The sequence below is a fragment of the Hemiscyllium ocellatum genome, chromosome 1, assembly GCF_020745735.1.
Source record: "Hemiscyllium ocellatum isolate sHemOce1 chromosome 1, sHemOce1.pat.X.cur, whole genome shotgun sequence".
Classification (NCBI taxonomy): Eukaryota; Metazoa; Chordata; class Chondrichthyes; order Orectolobiformes; family Hemiscylliidae; genus Hemiscyllium; species Hemiscyllium ocellatum.
In genome coordinates, this window is record NC_083401.1 from 136,160,221 (window position 1) to 136,183,172 (window position 22,952).

The following is a 22,952-nucleotide window of genomic DNA, read 5'->3' on the forward strand; positions in this document are numbered from 1 at the left end:
GCCTCCACCATATCCTCTAGCAGCTCATTCTATACACGTACCTCCCTTTGTGTGAAAAAGTTGCCCCTTAGATCTCTTTTATAATCTTTCCCCTCTCACCCTAAACCTATGCCCTCTAGTTTTGGACTCCCCGATCCCAGGGTCTGTCTATTTATCCTATCCATGCCCCTCATGATTTTATAAATCTCTATAAGGTCACCCCTCAGCCTCCGATGCTCCAGGGAAAACAGCCCCGGCTTGTTCAGCCTCTCCCTGTAGCTCAGATCCTCCAACCCTGGCAACATCCTTGTAAATCTTTTCTGAACCCTTTCAACTTTCACAACATCTTTACAATAGGAAGGAGAACCAGAATTGCACGCAATATTCCAACAGTGGCCTAACCAATGTCCTTTACAGCCGCAACATGACCTCCCAATTCCTGTACTCAGTACTCTGACCAATAAAGGAAAGCACACCAAATGCCTTCTTCACTATCCTACCTACCTGCGACTCCACTTTCAAGGAACTATGAACCTGCACTCCAAGGTCTCTTTATTCAGCAACACTCCCTAGGACCTTAGCATTAAGTGTATAAGTCCTGCTAAGATTTGCTTTCCCAAAATGCAGCACCTCGCATTTATCGGAATTAAACTCCATCTGCCACTTCTCAGCCGATTGGCCCTTCTGGTCCACATCCTGTTGTAATCTGAGGTAACCCTCTTCGCTGTCCACTACACCTCCAATTTTGGTGAGATCTGCAAACTTACTAACTGTACCTCTTATGCTCGCATTCAAATCATTTATGTAAGTGACAAAAAGTAGAGGGCCCAGCACCGATCCTTGTGGCACGCCACTAGTCACAGGCTTCCAGTCTGACAAACAACCCTCCACCCACCCACCCTCTGTCTTCTACCTTTGAGCCAGTTCTGTATCCAAATGGCTAGTTCTCCCTGTATTCCATGAGATCTAACCTCGCTAATCAGTCTCCCATGGGGAACCTTGCCGAACGCCTTACTGAAGTCCATATAGATCACATCTACTGCTCTGCCCTCATCAATCTTCTTTGTTACTTCTTCAAAAAACTCAATCAAGTTTGTGAGACATGATTTCCCATGCACAAAGCCATGTTGACTATCCCGAATCAGCCCCTGACTTTCCAAATACATGTATATCCTGTCCCTCAGGATTCCCTCCAACAACTTGACCACCACCGAGGTCAGGCTCGCCAATCTGGGATATCTGTTCAGCATGGACGGGTTGGACCGAAGGGTCTGCTTCCATGCTGTACATCTCTATGACTCGATGACATTCAATGGTGTTACATCACCAGTTTACCACCCTTCTTAAACAGTGGCACCACGTTAGCCAACCTCCAGTCTTCTGGCACCTCACCTGTGACTATCAATGATACAAATATCTCAGCAAGAGGCCCAGCAATCACTTATCTAGCTTCAAGCAATAGTAGTTCGATTGTCTGTTATTGACGATGGTCATAGCCTGGCATTTGTGAGGCACAAATGTTACTTGCCACTTGTCAGCCGAAGCCGGGATATTGTCCAGATCTTGGCATATTTGGGCATGTTCTGCTTCAGTATCTGGATTTACGAATGGTACTGAATATTGTGCAATCATCGATGGACATCCCCACGTCTGACCTTATGATGGACAGAAGGACACTGATAAGCAGCTGATAACTGGGCCTACGACACTACTCAGAGGAACTCTTGCAGAGATGTTCTGGAGCTGAGATGACTGATCTCCAATGAACAGAACCATCGTCCTATCTCCAAGTATGATTCCAAACAGCAGTGAGCTTGCCGCATCATACCCATTGATTTCAGTTTTTCCAGGACTCCTTGATGTCAAATTCAGTTGAATGCAGCCTCGGTGTCAAGGGATATCACTCACCTCACTTCTTAAATTCAGCTCTTTTGTCCAGAAGCTAAGTAGCCCTAGCGGAACCCAAACTGAGTGTCACCAAGCCATTACTATTTGATAACATTTTCGATGACATCTTTCATCACTTTACTGATGATTCAGAGTAGGCTGACAAGGTGGTAAATGGCCAGGTTGGATCTGTCCTACTTTTTATGTCCAGGACATATCTAGACACTTTTCCACATTGTCGGATAGATGCCAGTGTTGTAACTGTACTGAAAAAGCTTGGCTAGGGAAGCGGCAAGTTCTGGAGCAAGTCTTCAGTACTATTGCCAGAATGGTGTCAGATTCTGTTGGTGTTGATGTCCCACAGTGCCTCATGGTTGCCCAGCCTTGAGTTGCTAGGTCAGTCTGAAGTCTGTCCCATTTACCATGGTGATAGCGCCACACAACATGATGGAGGGCACTCTCAATGTGAAGGTGGAACTTCGTCTCCACAAGGACTATGTGATGGTCACTTTCACCAATACTATCATGGACAAATGTATCTTCAGCCAGCAGATTGCTAAGGATGAGGTCAAGTATTTTTTTACCTCATCAGTTCCCTTACTATCTACTGCTGTCCCAATCTAGCAGCTATAATCTCTAGGACCCAACCAACTCGATCAGTAGTATTGGGTCATTGAAATCCCCCACCCATGTTTTATGCCCTTGCCATCCTCAGTGCATCCTCTAAGTGGTGCTCAACATGGAGGAGTATCGATTCATCAGCCAAGGGAGGGCAGGATTTGGAAATCACCTAAAGGTTTCCTTGCCTGCGTTTCACCTGACTTCATGGGGTCCGGAGTCAATGTTGAGGACTGCCAGTGCAACTCCCTCCTGACTGTACACCACAATGCCACCACTTCTACAAATTCCGTCCTGCTGCTGGGACAGGACATATCCAGGGATGGTGATGCTGGTGTCTGGAACATTGTTTGTATATATGATTCTGAGAGTATAGTTATGTCAGGCTGTTCCTTGACTCATCTGTGACACAGGTTCCCAATTTTGGGAGAAAGTGAGGACTGCAGATGTTGGAGATCTGAGTCGAGAGTGTGTGCTGGAATCTGCAATGAGTATCATTCCTGATGAAGGGCTTTTGCCCGAAATGCCTATTTTCCTGTTCTTCTGATGCTGACTGACTTGCTGTGCTTTTCCAGCACCACACCCTCCCAATTTTGGCACTAGCCCACAGATGCTAGTAAAGATGACTTTGCAGTTGGCTGCTTCTACCCTTGTCTTTTGCAGTGCATGGGTCACTGTCAGTTGATCTGTCCGGTTTCATTTCTTTGAGACTTTGTAATTATTGATACAACTGAATGGTTTGCTGGGTCATTTCAGGGGGCAATTGAGAGACAACCACACAACATTGCTGTGGATCTGGTGTTACGTATATACCAGACCAGGTGAGGATGGTAAATTTCCTTCCCTGAAGGACATAAGTGAACCAGATGGTATTCCTGACAATCAACAATGGTCATCAATAGATTCTTAATTCAAGATTTTTTTTATTGAATTCAAATTCCACCATCTGCCATGGCAGGATTCAAACCTGTGTCTCCAGGATATGAGCTGAGTTTTGAGATTAATAGTCTAGCAATAGCCCCATGAGGCCATCACCTCCCCATGTAAACACAGTGGCAAAAATAGCAGGTCGGGGGCTAGAAATACAGCAACAACTGACTTACTTCCTGATTCCCCAAAGCCTGTCCATCATCTATAAGGCACTAGTCAGGAGTGTGATGGAATACTCCCTACTTACCTGGATAAGTGCAGCCCCAACAACACTCAAGAAGCTCGACACCATCCAGGATACAGCAGCACACTTGATTGGAAATACATCCACCAAGCATCCACTCCCTTCACCACTGACATTGATTGTATGATCAGTGAGATAAACTGCAGAAATTCACCAAAGATCTCAGATAGCACATTTCTAATCACTTCCATCTAGAAGGACAAGGACAGCAGATAGATTGGAACACCATTACCTTCAAGTGCCCTCCTAGCCACTCACCATCTTGACTTGGAAATATATTGCCTTTCCTTCACTGTCACTGGGTCAATATTCTTGAATTTTCCTCCCTAATGATATCAAGGGTGAACCGACACAGTAGGTGGATTGCAGCTGTTGAAGAAGGCAGCTGATCACCACCTTCTCAAGGGCAACTGGGAATAATTAGATTCGATTTGATTCCCTACAGGATGGAAATAGGCCCTTTGGCCCAACAATTCCACACTGACCCTCTGAAGCATAACCCACCCAGACCCAATATTTATCCCTGACTAATGCAACTAACACTATGGGCAATTTAGCATGGCCAATTCACCTGATCTCAAGCAACTGTCTGTGTGGGTCGCTTCTGGGAATTGGCAACAAATGCTAGCCAGCCAGCCAGCAAGCACATTCACAAATGAATTTAAAAAAACAAATTACATAGATGAAAAGGCTGGACATTTATCTGCTTTCACAGTTTGTTCTTGACATATGGCTGGTATTAACAAAGGTATATTTACTGTTCAACTAAGTCACCTTGAGCATGCATTTGAACAAACACTTACTGACTTATGTCTTTAATAGACATGAAGAGTCAACCATATATTATGTCTGCGTGAACCCAGATCACATATGGTCTGAAGGCAGGAACAAGTGGAATGATTCATTCCATAAAGTATAAAAGGAAATCTGTTGGGTTTTCACTGTGAGCTAATTGATTTCAGTATTATTTTTGGTTGCTGATTACTAATCACCACCTTTAATAATTTCATACTTTGGTATGGTGGGATTAATGATTTCTGCTACATCATTATTCTTGCTCACCCACTAGGAGTTTGGAGACTTCGGGTTTGTGGATCCTTTTAATGGGCCACATTTTTGAAGGAGTGGAAATTTCGCTCAGTAGAGTTTTGCTCCTTTTCTTAGGCAACAAAAGAGGTCCACATCTTTGACAGGAGACTCTGACCAGGGCTTTTTTCGAAAGAAAGAGTAGTATTTCCATTCTGACAGCTCCCTCTTAGTGCAGGACTATAAACTACTAGGAAGACAAACAGACCCTCCTTTTCCACAGTAGTCACCTGTTCTGAAATTTAAACATGAGAACACAGACTCCAGCTGTAAGTATGTAAGGCAAGTGTGAGGTTAGGATGTTAGGAGACTGGCATGCCAGATGGGTGTCAGGGCAGCAGGCAGAGTATTTAGGGTATATCAGGCCCAGTGAGGGGACAGGAATTTGGGTCAGTGCTGGGGGGGGGGGGCGGTGGATGATGGAGGTCTGGGGGAAATGTAGTTGGGGCGTGTGGGTTAACTTAGGAGTCAGTTTAATAGTTGCTCAGGAATTTACCTGGATATTTAATTATCTCAACTTGGTCCTGGGCAACTTTTTTAAAACTTAACTTCAGCAGAGCTGTTTGAAATTCTCCGAATTAAATGGAGGCTTTCGGTGGGCTGGGCTGCAGGCATTGAGCCATTTTTTCCAAGCACCACTTCGCAGGCCGTTCCCTCGGAGTCAGCTGCGATGGGAAATCCGCAGCATCTCCTACCCCTGAAGCGCAACTCCCAGCGACGCCGGGATAAGGACAGCCCCGGGCCCCTGGGAAACATCGGGGGGCAAGGATCACACACACACACACACAGGCCATTAACAAACCTAAAATTTTCTGACCAACCCGTTCGTCCTGAGATGTTGTTACACGCCCTCTGGAGTTAAGTGGGGCTCGAACCCAGGTCTCCTGGCCCAGAGCTCGGGACGTTATCAGCCCGGGCTGACAACTGAGCCGCTTCCTCCCCGAGGGGTGGGGGGGAGGGAGAGACGAAATCTCGAGCGTTTTCTGGAACGTTCGACCATCATAAAGCCCTCAGCGCGAACCAGACTGCGTCTAAACACGTCACCAACTGACCTCGAGACAACCGTCCTGCTCCAGCCGCCGCCATGCCGTTGGTTTCTCCAATGTTCCGTTTGTGTTTGTCTTCCCCACTGCCATGCAGACCGCCGAACATCGGTTCCCACCCCGCGCTGCTCATTCCTCAACAAGATTCGGAGGCGCCGGTGTCGGACTGGGGTGCACAAGGTTAAAAGTCACACAACAACAGGTGACAGTCCAACAGGTTTATTTGGAAGCACTAGCTTTCAGAGCGCTGCTCCTTCATCAGGTGGTTGTGGAGTATAAGATCGTAAGACACAGAATTTATAGCAAAAGTTTACAGTGTGATGCCACTGAAATTATATATTGGAAAAGACCTGCTTTTCAGTTGGAAACATAAAACGTATACGATAGGCACCCTTCTTGGGGACCATTAAAAATAAGTAAATATTTCAAAGTAAAGCAAGTGCTATACAGTAGGAAAATGACCACCATAATTAAATTAATTATATATATATATATTCCATCAATGTATCTTTACTTATCATACATGTTGTTTTCCAAGGACAACTGGATCATATCATGCTGGAGAGATATTGCTAATTGAGATTATAACACTGTATGTAAATAATAACAATGTTTTTGAACTTGATACTTTGGCCAGGCCTCCCACATTCTGGAGAGATGTCTCTGGAATAGACAATATTTTATTTTAAAAATACACTTCATTCATAAATTATCTATAAGTGAAAACCAACAAGTACAGCACAGGTCCATACAGATATTGCAGAAAATACAATGGAATTTTGACAACTTCAAATTCCTTATTACAACTTCAACTGATCCTCCAGTCACTGCTGTTAGCAACTCAGTTGAAATGATCCTTGTTTACACATAGAAATTACATAAGCTGTTGGACTTTGTTGTCAATCCAGTTTGTCTGAATTTGCTTCAGTATCTTGCACATAATTTCAACTTCAAATGACAATATGCTGGTCGTGGAGCAACTACAAGTGTAAAATGTGCAAGGTAATAGTTGTGATTTACAGTCAAGTTATTATGTTAAAATTCAGTGCTAATTTTATCAACTGAGTATTGCACAAAAGACAAAGCAGGGAAACAATGTCTGATCAACTGACCTTTCATAATAGAAATCATGAAAAAGAATATTTTGAGTTTGTAACCTTTCATGAGAACTGATTAGATCTGCAATATTAACTTTGTTTTTCTTGACAGATGCTGCCAGACCCGCTGTGTATTTCCAACATTTTTTTGTTTTTCTTCCAGATTTTCAGCTACCTCAGTACGTTATTTCTGTAAGAGAAATTAACTCTTGCGAGAAATTCTTGAAAATTAAATAAGAAAGAAACTTTCTAATGAAAGTAATTCTGCTTTAGATTTAAGTTCCAAAGATAAAGTATGAGTTTACGGGATAACATTTCCTGCTATGAGGGAGGTATGGGGGGGGTGGGGGGGGGGGAGGTGGTGGGGGGTTGGGGGGAGAGGTGGTGTCGAGTTTTTATTTGCTTATATTTAGAATGTCCGCATGCTAGCTTGGTGGAAATAGTTTCTCTAACTTTCAAAAGGGAACAAATATCCTAAAATGGAGTAATATTTTAGGCTTGAGAGAAAGAGCAAGGATCTGGGGTTAAATTGTTGCATTATTTTAAAGATCAGGCACAGGAATGATGGGCGAACAGCCTGCTTTTGTACTGAAAACGTTGATATAAGTACAAAATCATGAATGTGCCACATGACAGAACACAATGTAACCAATGTAAATAAAAGATTTGTTTTTTTGACAATTATTTTGTCGTGTATACCAATGGAAACATTTTTTCTGGAAAGACCTCTAATAATTTTGAACAATTCTATCAAGTCTCCTTTTAACCTTATCTCTCTAAGATGAACATGCCCGGTTTATCTAATTTTTATCGACAACTAAAGCCCCTCATTCTTGTTTCCTATAAACAAATCTTTTTTGTCATCTTAGGTGTTTTCCCTGGGGTGGGGGAGTCCTGAACTAGACTGGGGGTATAGGTTTAGGGTGAGAGGGGTATGATATAAAAAGCGCTCGGGGCAACGTTTTCACATAGAGGGTGGTGTGTATGGAAATGAGCTGCCAGAGGAAGTGGTGGAGGCTGGTACAATTACAGCTTGAAAGGCATCTGGATGGGTATATGAACAGGAAGTGTTTAGATTAGATTCCCTACAGTGTGGAAACAAGCCCTTTGGCCCAACAAGTGCACACCAATTCTCGAAAGATGAACCCACCCAGGCTTATTTCTCTCCATTTACCCCTGATTAATGCACTTAATACTATGGGCAATTTAGCATGGCCAATTCACCTTACCTACACATCTTTTGGAATTTGGGTGGAAACCCACACAAACACAGGGAGAATGTGCAAATTCCACACAGACAATCACCTGAGGTGGGAATTGAACACGGGCCCCAGCACTGTGAGACAACAGTACTAATCACTGAGCCCCCGTGCCACCCTTATTTTAGAAGGATTTGGGCCAAGTGCTGACAAATGGGACTAGATTCGTTTAGAATATCTGGTTGGGATGGACAAATTGGACCAAAGGGTCTGTTCCCTTGCTGTACATCTCTATTTTTCTATGAATCTAAATGGTAGCCTTTATTCATAGAAGATTATCACATGTAGACAAGGTGGCTAAGAAGGTGTATTGCACACTTCCCTTCATTGCTCAGACCTTTAAGTATAGGAATTGGGACATGACATTGGTGCGGCCTCTTTTGGAGTACTGTGTCCAATTCTGGTCATCTTATTGTTGGAAGGATATTATTAAACTGGAGAGGGTTCAGAAATGATGAACCATGATGTTGTCAGGAATGGAAGGTTATGGTTACAAGGAGAGGCTGAATAGGCTGGATGTTTTTCACATGAGTATAGGAGTTTGAAGTGTGACCTTATAAAGGTTTATAAATTCATGAGGGATATAGATAAGGTGGATGGCAGTTTTTTTTTCCCTAGGATAGGGAATTTCAGGACTAGGGGCATATTTTTAAGGTGAGAGGAGAATCATTTCAAAAAAAAACATGAGAGGCACTATTTTTAAACAGAGTATGGTTCTTGTGTGGGATGAAATTGTGGATGTGGGTATAGTTACAATGTTTGAAAGATATTTGGATGGTTATGGGCCAAGCACAGGCAGATGGGACTAGTTTAGTTTGGAATTATGATCAGCATGGACTGGTTTGGCTGAAGGGTCCATTTCTGTGCTGTATGACTCTCTGAGGCCTTTCACACCTATATACCATAATGCCCAGAATTGGGCACAATACTAGTGGCTGAACTGATGTTTACGAAAGGCTTTTTTACTTGACATCACTGATGATTTTGTGTGGATTATAATTTCTAAAGTCTACTCTCGAACCGAAGTTCACCTGTAGTTGCTGCTTTTATCTCGGCACTCCTTTGTGAGCGAGAGTAAAACTTTTCAGTTCTCCAGTCCCCCGTACTATTTCTGTATCGAAAGTGACTGGAAGACTCTGGTCAGTGCTTCTGTAATTTCCAGCTGATTTGCCAAGCATCCTTGGACAGTTGCCATTTGAACCTTGAAGCTCATCTACTTGAAGTAGAGCCAGCCATTTTAAACAGTACTTTTCATCAATTATTAGCCAATCTCAACTATTTCCTTACTTACTATGACTTTGGTTTTATCCTCTTTCCTGGTAAAGATAGATACAACATACTTATTTTAGTACTTGGGAAATGACTCTGCTTCCAAGTTGAGAGTGTGGTGCTGGAAAAGCACAGCAGGTCAGGTAGCATCCGAGGTGCAGGAGAATTGACGTTTTGAGGGTAAGCCCTTCATCAGCAAATGAAATTTCTTTCTGCTTCCAAGTGTACGCTTCCATTTTAGTCCCTTTGCCTATCTTTTATTACCCATCTCTTCTTGCTTTTGTACCTGTAGCAAACATTATATTCTCTTATTTCATAGTCTTTTTTGGTGTGGTTGTTATTGCAATTGCAAAAGAAACTATTGTGCTCAGCAAGAAATATCAGAGAGAGAGAGAAATGTACTTATTCATTTCATGCATTCCCTGCCTGGTCCTCCTTGTCTATGTAGGGTTCATCTATTCCTTTTCTATCTCCCTATAATAAGATGTGGGATGACCGCCACTGGAAACATGTTATCCCGATAGCCGTCAGATATGTGGATGCATCAAAGTGACCTGCGCTACTGCTCGAGTATCAAAATCTGGAGCTCAAGCTCCCAGGCTGACAACATTTCCTACTCATGTTGTTGACATAGATATGAGAAGCTTCCTGGAGTTTCCACATGGAACAGGGTGTTTATTTAACAGAGAAGAGGTACCCTGCTATGTGTCTAATTATTAATAACTTGCTAAGTTTATGAAAAATAAAATTTAGAACTTGAAATAATTTAGTTTATAATAATAAAATAGTTTCAAATGTATAACCTCATATTTTTAACCCTGATTAAATTATTTTCATTCTTCATTTTAGATCCATATCTTTATACTTTTTATCCAAAATCACAAATTAGGGTTCTGTTACAAGTTCCTCTCTGCATTGTGTCTAATGTCACTTTGTACTTTGTACTCATAGTTCACAGAATAACACACCAGCCTTGTCAACCTTATAAATTACTCCGACACACCTTCAGACCTGCTTTGGAGGCAGCAAAGGTAAAAAAAAAACAGGGCAAAAAAGATTTTAGAGGGTATGAAGTGGAGGTAGTAGTGAACAATGGCACAACAGTGGAAGTAAGTGAAATTATGACGTTGGTTTGAAATTTAACAACAACATTACATTTATATAGCCCTTTTATTGTAATGAAATAGTCTAAGAATATTCACAGTAACATTATAAAACAATCTATGGCAAAAAAATGGAGTTATCAGGTTTCATGAAAAATGGTTTGATCCAAATGGCAGAGCCCGGGTTGGGTCAAGGGGGCTGGCTGCAGGCTGGGGTAGGTACATTGGGACCTAAGAATGTGGGCCTGAGGCTGTAGGAGGTCCCCCACTGGGCTAGTGTTGGTGGAGATGAGTTACTGTACTTGTGTCAGGGTGGGACTGGGTCCTGGAGGGTAAAGTTGGATGTAGGAGGGGAGCCTGAGGCAAGTGCAAGGCTGGGAGTCACAGGGCCACTGTGGAGAGGTGGGATCACTGTTTGTGAGTTAGAGCTGTTGTGCTTGGATTGTTGCTGGAGCTTATTGTGCTTAGATCATGTTGTGGTTTCTGTATTTGTGTCTGGGTTGGCACTTCTGTACTTTGGTGGGGTATGGTTTCCAGTTTGCCACTGGGCCCAGGCCAGGAATAGCACCATAACTCATGTTCTCCGGCTTGGCCCCTGCAAAGTGGTAGGTTTTAATACATGTCTTAAAGATGATATTGGATTAGATTATGGAAATGTTTAGGGAATAGAAGTGATCGGTGAACAGGACATTACTATGAATTAAGACAGGTTGTTGAGCTCCAGATTACCTCAGGTTTAAAAAGGAAGGATGTGTGTAACCAACCAGCAATGCTTTGGAATAGTCTAGAGTTGAATGAGGGTGTCAGCACCAGATTAGCTGAGATGGATGAACTCAGGTGATGTTATAGAGGGGGAATTGGTAGTTTTAATGACCGTAGAAGTATGAGTTTGGCAGCTCATTTTAGGATTAAATATGACCAAGTTTGTGAATAGCTTGGTTAATCTATGTGGAGTCAGTAGTTGGGGTTTGGAGTTTGCATAAAAATACTGGATCCAGTCTTTTCAATATTTAAAAATAATGGTGTATTCTTTTTCAATCAGCTCTGGCTGTTGAATAAATAATCTGATCATTTCCTAATAGTGAAGGAGTTGAGGGGAAGATGTGCTGAGGTAGAGGTAGATTGTTAATGCACGATTGAAACTAATACTTTGGTGTTGCTGAGGGATAATGTGTGGCTGAAATAAAGGAGTTGCCAAGGATAAATTCTTGGGGATCACCAGAAGTATCAGTTTAGGAGGACAAAACAAAGTCATTGCAAATGATTGTCGAATTATGATTAGGTAAATAAGAATTAAACTAAGTGGGTGCATTTCAGTCCTGCTGGACAACAGTGGGGAGACTTTGGCAGAGAATAGTCTGCTCAATTGTGCTAAAGGCTGGAGAAATGCTCAGAATGTTGTGGAGACAAAGTTTACGTTTGTAAATCATGTAGAATGTCATTTGTGACTTTGATAGAAGAGCCCCATTTAGCATGATGGAAGGGACAGAAATCTGATTGGCAGATGCTTGACTGAACTCTCGGATTACATAAAGACCAATTCTGGATGTATCATTTCAAACTAAGTACAGTCTGTTCTGATATAGTGCAATAGTTTTGTTCCTGTGCAATCCCGCTAAGTAAGAAGATTGCATAATAATAGCACCGTGTAAACTAATGGGACCAGAATCACATTATAGCCAATACATGTCAGGAAATAATGGTCCAAATTCGTCAATTGCGTTATAGCCAATTCACATTGAAGGAACACAAGTTGTAGCAGAACCTTGGCTTGGAAAGGTTGGACGTTAGGAAATTGTTTCCGTTAGGCGAGGAGACTAGGACCTGTGGACAAAGCCTTAGAATTAGAGGGTGTAAATTCAGAACAGAAATGCGGAGACATTTCTTCAGCCAGAGAGTGGTGGGCCTGTGGAATTCATTGCCGCAGAGTGCAGTGGAGGCCGGGACGCTAAATGTCTCCAAGGCAGAGATTGATAAATTCTTGATGTCACAAGGAATTAAGGGCTACGGGGAGAATGCGGGTAAGTGGAGTTGAAATGCCCAGAGGCCATGATTGAATGGCGGAGTGGACTCGATGGGCCGAATGGCCTTACTTCCACTCCTATGTCTTATGGTCTTATGGTCTTAACCGACTGAATTGGGAAGACATATTAATGACCTCCTCTAGGAACTGGGTCGCTTGTTCCATTCCCCACCTTGGCTGTGCTGAAACAGTAACCAGACTGCTTACAATCACAATATATTATTTCACATTGAGATTAGCTTTCACCCCATATCCTCCCCATCACAAAGACTATCTCCACCTACTAATCATTTGAATTTTCCCTTGATCTGCTCAACAATTGGGAAAAGCCTCTCACTGCTTTGATTCCATCCAGGCCTGCAACTACAACATAACCACTTATATTTCTATAATGCATTTAACGTTTTAAAACATGCCAAGTAGTTTCACAGGAGCATTATAAAAAAACTGGATTCTAAATGGCAGAGACAATATTTGGGCTGTTGACCCAAAGCAGATAAGTAGAGAGGACAGAATTGGTCAATACTCTGGAAGTGGACAGAAGCAGTTTTGATCGTGATGTGGATATTTGGTTGAAAACACCTCTTGGGATCAAATATTAAACTATAATTGTGTACAGACTAGTTCAGCCTCAGACAATTGCCAGGGAAAGGAATTAGGTCAACGCTGGAGGAACATGTTCTTGACATTCCACTTTCCATTCTCCAGGTGATTTTTGTATGTTAATCCATATGAAATCCTGAATACTTATCACATCTGTGCTCATTGATTCCTTGTCATTAATGTCTCAATTTTAAAACTTTTATACTTTACTTATCCTTATTTTTCTCTGTCTCCTCCAGATCTTAACCTTTCAGGAGCTCTACTTCCTTAACTCTGGCTGTTCATACATCTCTTTCCATTCCCACCACAATTGGCACCTGTGCTTTCAGCTCTCCATGCCTCACAATTTGAAATTCCCACCCTAAACTCATGCTTTCCTACTTACACCCCTAACTTCAAGATTCCATGAAACTACCTTTTGAACTAAGTTTTTGGTCACTCGTCCGAATAAGTCTTTTTTGTTTGTCATCTATTATCTATAATTACGTTTTGAAGTGAATTGAAATTTTTCTTTTGTATAGTATAAGCATATGTTGTGCTCTCTCTACATATTGTAAATGCAAATTTCTTACATACAATGAATATATTACAAAAATAATAAATGTGAACAATAGGAAGCACACTGCATTATGAACAGAGTGTATGGGGTAAATATTGCGTACACAATGCACACAAAATATGTGCTGTACTATTCATTATATGTGGTGAATGTCATTACACTTATTTCGGACATTGTATTTTGCAATGTATATATAGTTATCCCTCCATATAATTTAGTATTATACACTACATAGTTCACTAGGCTAAATAGAATACATTACTCTTATGTTGTATATTGATTCCCCATTTTTTCCTAAACTGGGTTAGGTTTTATGGGCTGATTGGCCTTTGTATTGTAAATATTTTACGATTATGTCTGGATACTGTACGTTGAATACAGTATGTTTGTATTTAGTGATCACTATTTTTGCACGGAGTATATAAATTGTTTACATTGTCGAAATGACGTCATACAGATGGTATCAATAGTGCAAATTTGTATAGCTTGCATGTTGTGTATACTGTGCACATGTTGTACATGTATATTGCACAAACGTTACAGATCACATTTGTGTATATATATAGTGCACACGCTGTGTTGTGCAGCAGCTGGTGTGAGGGAGGCAGGGCCATGACAGGGGTTCAGTGAGTCCGCTCGGCTCCGGGTGGTGGTGCTGGTTGTGGCGGGGGGAAAAAAAATCAGCAGTCGGATCGCTCGCTGGCGGGGGGGCGGGAGGCAGGCGGCGTTGGTGTCTCTCGGTCTCTCCAGCGCCGCGTCTCCGGAGAGATGTGAGCGCCGCTCGGGCTGGAGGTGAGTCTGCGAGCTGGGCCTGAGCTTCTCGGTGACAGGGAGCTGCCGCCTGGGCCCTGTCCGCGCGGCCTGCTGGCGGTTGAGGTGAATGCCCAGGCCTGTGAGCGAGGCCCCGGAGGGTGGGAGGGACGGGCCGGCGCGATGGCCTGAGCCCATGGCGGATCCCTGGGGTTTGAATCCGTGCGTTCTCCTCTTGCTGGCCGAAGGAAAGGGGGGGACCTTAGGGTCTGCGTTCATCGTGAAACGGGACCAGGAAAGGTAGCGATTGGGGTTTTTGTTGCGGGAGGTACGGAAATGACTTATCTTGGTGGTGAAGTTCAGGCATTCTCTTTTATCTTTAATGTTTGTGTCGCGATCAGAACCTTTCGCTCTGTAGGTTTGCAGAGTTCCACTTTTAAAAGCTGGAAATTCAATCGATGGTGTATTTGTGATAGGGGGCAAAACTTTTTTTTTAAATTTTTAGCCAGCAAGTTTTAGAGTTTGATTTGCTGGTGTTGTGGGCCCTTTTTCGTGGAGAGCTTCAAGGTTTTAAGTGAGATGTTGTTTCCTGTCTGCTTCGTGAAGCATTCATGCAGAAGAAAAAGTAGAGAATAAAAGGGAGGGGGATATGAAATTTATACTGAATTTTCTTCTTGATGCTGTGAAATTTCTCCACAGTAATAACCAATTTTAATTGCATTACATATTGTACACTTATCAGCTTGACTTAAAACCAATGACCTGCATTCCACTTGTAATTCTTTGAAAATTTTAAAGTAATATTTACCATTGTATTGTGTTTTGGATATTGAATATATAATATTTTTCAGTGTTGCACCTGGAGTCATTGTAGTACAGAAGGACAACATTTGGTCTGTTGAGTTTGTGCTGGTTCTCCAGCAGTTCAGTCAGTACTCTTTACTTGCTGTATTCCTGGAGATTTTCAAATTTATTTCTTCAAATTCACCTTTTGAAATAATGTCTTGTTATTGTTTTGGTATTATTATAGTGAATGCAAAGTTTCAGGTCATTTCCGCTTGGGTTTTTTTGAGATCCTTCTCACAACCCATTGTGTGTCTTGGTGAAACTTTAAATATGTGTCACTTAAACTTTGTATGAGTATGCACTTTGTATGCAGTTCATGAGCACTGCATATTTTTGCCTCTTTATAAGTCTTGTATAGCTGTAAATTTCCTCCCATTTCCTCACTCTTCTCTGCTCCAAGTAGAACAAGCCCAGCTCCTCTAATGTAATATTCTGATAAAAATCCTTCATACATTGAATCATCTTGGGGGAATTTCTCCTGCATTCTGTGAAGGACCTTCAGTTCCTTATTAACTTCTGGCAACTAGAATTAGATACAGTGCTGCAGCTGGGATCTTAGCAATTTATTTTTCTAAGTATGGAAAGTTTGCGGAATATGTTTGTATTTGATATGTCACTTAATGACGCCCAAGATTTCATGTTGTTGTACTCACACTCAGGTTCAAGAGTGTATGTGCATGAACCAGGAGGTACTTTAGAATTGTGCATTTGTTAAGATCCCAGTTGATTGTCCTACTGGACAAGTCAGATTTGGGAAGGAAATTTTGCTTTGTGTAATTTTGTAATTGCTGATCATGGTGATTACTTATTTTGGGGTGGGGTGGTTGGTTCAGTTGGTTTGCAGTGCAGAGTAATGCTAATACAATGGGGGCTCAATTCCTGCACTAGCTGAGGTTACCATGAAGAGTTGTCCTTCTCAACCCCTCCCTTCAGCTGAGGTGTGTTGACCCTCAGTTTGAATCGCCACCAGTCATTTTAACTCTAATGAGAGAGAGAGCAAAGCTGTGGTCCAGTAGGGCTATGGTGACTTTATCTGTTACCTTTTACTCCCATTCATGTGAGGCACGAGCACTGTTGTTGTATGTTATTAATAGAATATAGTTTTTATTTCTTTCATGTAGCTGAAAATGTGTTGCTGGAAAAGCACAGCAGGTTAGGCAGCATCCAAGGAACAGGAAATTTGACGTTTCGGGCATAAGCCCTTCATCAGGAAACTTTCATGCAATAAAGTTGAGATATAACTGTCTTAGGGGAGAAAGTGAGGTCTGCAGATGCTGGAGATCAGAGCTGAAAATGTGTTGCTGGAAAAGCGCAGCAGGTCAGGCAGCATCCAAGGAACAGGAAATTCGACGTTTTGGGCATAGGGCTTATGATGCTGCCTGACCTGCGCTTTTCCAGCAACGCATTTTCAGCTCAGATATAACTGTCTTCGATCTTATAATGGCAAAATTAAGTTTCAACCTGTTCACTAACACTATCCCTTTCCAGATCCTTAATTTCACAGAAAGGTCACCCCAAGGTGAAGTCTTAAAGTTTTCACTTAACTGAATTCTCCCAAAATCTTTCTTGGACAGCAGATACATTTTTGTAACTCAATTTTAAGCTTGCGAATATGAGCCTTTAACAGTTCTGATTACCTTTCCGTTCCAACAACTCTAAGATTTCCGTCAAAGCTATCCAAGTTTAGAAGCTCCATAAGGGAGTGGTGGTGATGTAGTGGTGATATCGCTGGACTAGTAACTCGAGAATCCCAGGCTAATATTATGGGGCCAGGAATTTGGATCCCATCATGGTAGATGGTGACATTTGAATTCAAATTAAAAGCTAGTTTAATGGTCAGCATGTAATCTGTCAATTGTCATAAAACCCCATGTGGTTTATTCATATCCTTTAGGAAAGGAAATCATCTGACCTATGCATGATTGTGGGTCCACATCAATGTGATTTAACATCCACAGTCCTTCCATTTTTTTCCATCGGGGATCTGGGATGATGAATGCTGCGCGCAACCTTAGCAAGCATGTTGGATGCCAGGCTGTACTTAGTTTTTGTGGTCTGAGCAAAACAGTTTTCACACTTATGTTGAATGTTTTCCATTGCAGCCTTTTTTTTAGTTTTGAAGAGTCTGCTCTTAAATTTTTGCTCTTCAACCCCATGTTCCTATTGTATGGGCACCCTGTGTGAGGTTAGGTGGAATACTTGTAGAGCATCCTCTCAGGTCTGCTGCTGAGTCAGACCAAAGAGACGGTGAACAGATCTTGGCAACAGGCCATGGAGAGGGTCATTGTACCTGACTGTCTTCCCCTCTTTTATGGTTATATCTGCACTTGGATGTCCATTGTGAAGGAACATGCAGTGCTCACTGACATGATAGATGCTTTTAGCAACCTGTGGACACTGCAGGGGCTGAGGTGCATCATCGCCCTGGACAATATGATTTGGATTTAATAAGTTTCTGTCCTCTATTTAGTTTTCTGTTAATAGTTTGCAGTTTTTTTATATTGCCCCACTAGGAGCTTTTTAACCTGACTGAGTGGAAGCTCTGCAAGCTACAATACTTTGGTGAGGGTGACTCGTTTGAATTAAAAAAAACTGACTCTTTTGCTAGAACAGTTGTTCTCCGTTTTGAACGACAGTGTTAATTTTTCTTTTCTGAGTGAACTTATTGTAGTCAAAGCTCTGCTGGGTGGTGTGGTGGCATGCTGGTTAGCACTGCTGCCTCAACATCAAGGACCCAGGTACAATTCCAGCACAGACTCCTCCTATCTGTTTGGGTTTCCACTGGGTGCTCTAGTTTCCTCCCCGGTAGAAAGATGTGCAGGTTAGTTGGATTGGCCATGGGGAAATGTAGGTCTACAGAGATGGTGTGGTTTTAGATTTGGTTGGGATGTTCTTCAGACGATTGGTGTGGACTTGATTGTCTTTTTTTTCTGCACTGTGGGGATTCTAGACCACGGAGCTTTAGATACATCCATTAAGTCTGCTCCACCATTCCATGAGATCAAGGGTGATCTGATAATCTTTAACTCCACTTGCCATTTGCCATAACCCTTGATTCTCCAGCTAATTAAGACTCTGTCTGAACCTTAAATATACTAAATGATCCAGCCTTCTGTGGTAAAGAGAGATTCCCACAGATTCAGTACCTGGTGAGAGCAAAAAAAAGTCCTCCCTCTTTGTCTTAAATGGGTAACCCCTTATTCTGAGATTATGCCCTCTAGTCATTTGAGGTTTATTTAGAGCACAAAAGAAGGCCATTTGCCTCATTGAGTTTACACTGGGGGAAAATCAACCATTTAACCATTACAATCGCAATTTTCAACCTTTGGTCCATAGCCTTGTATGCCCTGGCATTGCAAGTGTGCATCTAAATACTACTAAAATATTATGAGGGTTTCTGCCTGTATCACTCTTCCAGGCAGTGAGTTCTGGATTTCCATCACCATCTGGATGAAAAAAGTTCTCACATCCCCTCTAAATCACATTGGCTTAAGTCTCTGTCTTCTGGTGCTCCCTCCAAGGGGAAAAGTTCCTACCAGTTGATCCTGATTGTGCCCCTCATAATTGTCCACATCTTAATCATAACTTCCCCTGCCCCCATCTTTTCTACTCCAAAGATAGACAACCCAGTGTTCACTTTCTCCTCATAACTAAACCTGTTTAGCTCAGGTAACATCCTTGTAAATCTCCTAAGCATCCTCTCAAGTGCAAATGCATATCTCCTATAATGTGACTGCACATAATATTCAAGCCTAACCAACATTTAAGCATTTTCAACATACCCTCCCTGACCTTGAACTCTCTGCTTTGACTAATAAATGTAGGTATGCCATATATCTTATTGGCGTATCACATCCACCTGTCCTGATAGCCTAGGAGAACTCACTCACAAAGGTCCCTCTGGTTTTTGATATCTCCCAGGGTCCTCTCATTCATGTTCCTTTTGCTTTGTTTGTTCTACCCTAATGCATCATCTCAGTTAGTGGGATTGAATTCCATTTGCCACTGATGGTTCACCTCAATTCTCCCAAAGAAGGGGAAAACAACCTCTCTGCATCCTCCCTTTCATACCTCTTAAGAATCGTGTATGTTCCAATAAGGTTAACTCTTATTCTTCTGAACTCGAACGAGAACAAGTCCAACCAGCTCATTGCTTCTCTTCTTAAGATCAGCTAGGTGAACCTACTCTGGACTAATTTAAAATATCAGTATTTCTTCGCTTCGATGAGGGTATCAGCATTAGTTATAGTCTTCTGGTTGTGGTTTGACTCATTTATTCTAACAAGATTTCACTTTTTATAATCCATTCCCTTTGAAATAATGGTCAACAGTCCATTTGTCGTTGCTATTACCTGCTAAACTTGAATGCTTGCGTGTGATTTATGCATGAAGACCCCCAGTTCTCTCTGTGCTGAAGCTTTCGGTAGTCTTTCTCCAATTAGGAAGCGTTTAATTCCTCTATTCTTCCTATCAAAGCACATATCTTGATATTTTCTCACATAATCTTTCATCTGCCAAGTTTTTGCACACTCACTTAACCTGTGTCCCTCCACAGACTCTACCTGATTCACTTGCCTTCCCATCCATTTTTTTTTGTATTATCTGTCTATAAAACTGGTTATGACTTGCTCACTCACTCTCTCACACAAATCATTTTAAGGGTTTTGTTTCTTGGAGTTGATGCATTTGAGTCACTGTTTCAGCCGACTTTCTGACCTGTTTAAAAAAGTATGTGAAATATATGAACGTGACTCCTATCCATCTTTCTCTTTTTTTTTTGTTTTGAATTTTAAAATATAATGTGTTACATACACTTTATCACATATCTTAAGAACATGAGAAAGAATATGAAAATGAACAGGTCTGTTGGTGTCTCAACAGATAATGGCTGATCTGCTCCAACCTTAAATCGACTTTTGTACTTGTCTCCCATACCCTTTGAGGAGAAAGTGAGGACTGCAGACGCTGGAGATCAGAGCACGAATTGTGAAGAAGGGCTCATGCTTGAAACGTTGATTCTCCTGCTCCTTGGATGCTGCCTGACCTGCTGCACTTTTCCAGCAACACATTTTCAGCTCTCATTCCCTTTGACCCTTGCAAACGAAAAATCTGCCTGACCTAACCTGTACGTACTGTACAAACCAGCCTTCATTGTTTTCTGCAATAAAAAATTTTGTGAGATTAACTCAACTTTGAGAGAAAAAAGTTCCTCTTCTCTCCCATCATACCTGGGAAATTCCTTTATCCTGAAGCTCTGCACCCAAATTCTGGATTGTTTCATGAGGCTGTCAATGCTGTTAAGCTCACTCAGGATCTTGCTTATTCCTTATTGAAACAAATAGTAGTTAGCATCATCCCAGAGGACCATAGAGCTGTTCTCTTCTGATTTGAGAGTGATGACTGGCAGTGAGTGTAACTAGAGGGTCACCACATCTTAACTGAAAGGCAAGTTTGAGAAGACAGAACCCACGTGGTGAGCTTGCCGGTGTTGGAATCAAATCCACGTTGTTGGTGTCACATCTGTCTTGCCACCCAGCCTGCCAGCTAACTGACTCCCATTGAAACAGTATTAGTTCCACCAACTCAATGTTTCCTCATAAGGTAACCCATTTTTCCAAGAAATCAACCTTGTGAAATTTGTTTGAACTGACTCCACTCCACTCCAATTATATCCCCTTTTTTTAAAAGAAATGAGACCATAACCATGCTCTTGGTCTCATTAGTGCCATATTTAGTGTAACAGGACTTTGTTAAATTTACACTTTATTTCCCTGTCCAAAGACTAACAACCCACTTTCTGTCCTCTTGCTATATCTGCCAGTTAACATTTTTTAATGATTTCATGTTTAAGGGAATCCAGATCCTTATTGAACCACAGTTTTCTGTAGCCTTTTTCTATAGGTGCAAAAATGGCCTTTGGTAGAGTGATTTGCTTTTCTTGTTTGATGTGGGACAGAGAGAGAATTTCCATGTTACTGATAATTATGTCTGCAGGAAGTGTTTGGTTGTGAATCCTGTTGAATCAGATGGGTCGGTTGGAGCAGCGGTTAGAGGCAGTGAGGAATCTACAGGAGCAAGGGGGTGTAATGGATGGCAGTTGCAGGGAGGGAGATAAACTGCAGATACAATCAGGTAGATGGGTGACCTCTAGGAAAGATAGGTGAAGGTGGCTGTTAGTGCAGCACTCTCCTGTGGCTATGCCCACCTCAAACATGTACGCTGTTTTGTATAATGTAGGGGGTGACAGACTTACAGGGAAATGTAGCACTGACAGACAAGTTTCTGGCACTAAGACTGGCTCTGAAATGATGAGGTGCGTACGAGCTTCCAAGTGATTGATCGGGTACTCTATACTCAGAGGCACAGACAGACAGTGAGACATAATGGTCTGTTGCCTCACAGAACCAGGATCTCGGATATCTCTGAGAGAGTGCAAAATTTTCTCCCACAGAGAGGGACTTGCAGTAGGTCATTGTACACACTTGAACTAAGGACATAGGAAAAGGACGAGGTTCTGAGGAGAAAATATAGGAAGTTAGGCACTAATTTTAAAAAGTAGGTCCTCAAGGACTGTGATATCTGGATTACTTCTGGTGTCACGAACTAGTGAGCGTAGGATGAGGAGGATAGAGCAGGTGAATGCATGGTGAAGGGTGTTAATGCAGAGGAGGAAGGAATTGCAATTTTGCATCATTGGAATCTCTTCTGGGGTAGAAGTGACCTCCTATAAAAAGGATGGATTGCATCTGAATTGGAAGGGAACTAATGTACTGGTGGGGAGACTTGCTGGAGCTGCTTGGGAGGATTTAAAGTGGGGAATGGGGTTGAGATCCAGAGAGACAGTGAGGAAAGAGATCAGTCTGAGACTGATACAGTTGGGAAAAGGAGTAAGTCAAATAGTCAGGAACAAAGCAGAATGAGGTGGAACTGATAAATTTTAACCTGTATTTATTTCAATGCAAGAGGCCAAACATGTCAAGCAGATGAACTCGGGACATGTGCGAACATGGAACTGATATATCATAGCTATGACAGAAAATGGCTCAGGAAGGCGAAGGTCTGGCAGCTTAATGTTCTATCATATGGATGTTATAGGAAGTGTAGAAAAGTGGGGGCAACAGAGATGAAGGGATGGCAGTTTTGACGAGGAAAAGCATTACAGCTGTATTTGTGTGTGTGGGGGGGGGGCGGGGGGGGATATTCCTGGGAGAACATCCAGGGAAGTAATTTGGGTGGAACTGAGAAATAACAAAGGGATGATCATCTTATTGGCGCTGTCCTACAGCGCCCCCAGTAGTCAGCAGGAAATTGAGATTTCTATCTGTAAGAATAATGGAGTGGTTATGGTAGGGGATTTTAACTTTCCAAACGTAGACTGGGACTACTGTAGTGCTAGGGGCTGGGAGAGGAATTTAAATGTATACAAGAAAATGTTCTCGTGCAGGATGTGGATATACGAACCAGAAAAGGTGCAAAACTTGACCAACTCTTGGGGAAATAAGACAGGGCAGATGACTGCGGTGTCAGTGTGGAAGCACTTTGGGACCAGTGACCATAATTCATTTAGCTTTTAAAATAATGATGGAAAAGGATAGACCGGATCTAAACGGTGAAGTTCTAAATTGGAGGAAGGACAATTTTGATATTAGCCAAGAA

The 22,952-nt window shown here is 42.1% G+C and overlaps 2 protein-coding genes across 4 annotated transcripts in view; one reads left to right on the forward strand and one right to left on the reverse strand.

Moving 5' to 3' along the window:
- mrpl1 (mitochondrial ribosomal protein L1) overlaps positions 1–5,892 on the reverse strand; it is a 75,734-nt gene extending 69,842 nt beyond the window's left edge. Inside the window, exon 1 of one of the 2 annotated variants that reach the window (XR_009645185.1) lies at positions 5,797–5,892. Coding sequence is in view for 1 of the 2 variants with exons in the window: in XM_060832221.1 (XP_060688204.1) it covers positions 5,797–5,830 (34 nt within the window). In the remaining variant the exon portion in view is untranslated. The remainder of the gene's footprint in view (positions 1–5,796) is intronic. The other variant, XM_060832221.1, reaches the window with a different exon arrangement.
- An 8,317-nt stretch (positions 5,893–14,209) lies between these two features.
- cnot6l (CCR4-NOT transcription complex, subunit 6-like) overlaps positions 14,210–22,952 on the forward strand; it is a 98,997-nt gene continuing 90,254 nt past the window's right edge. Inside the window, exon 1 of one of the 2 annotated variants that reach the window (XM_060826357.1) lies at positions 14,210–14,492. The gene's annotated coding sequence lies outside the window, so the exon portion shown is untranslated. Of the gene's footprint in view, positions 14,493–14,697; positions 14,779–22,952 lie in introns of those variants that run through there. The other variant, XM_060826366.1, reaches the window with a different exon arrangement.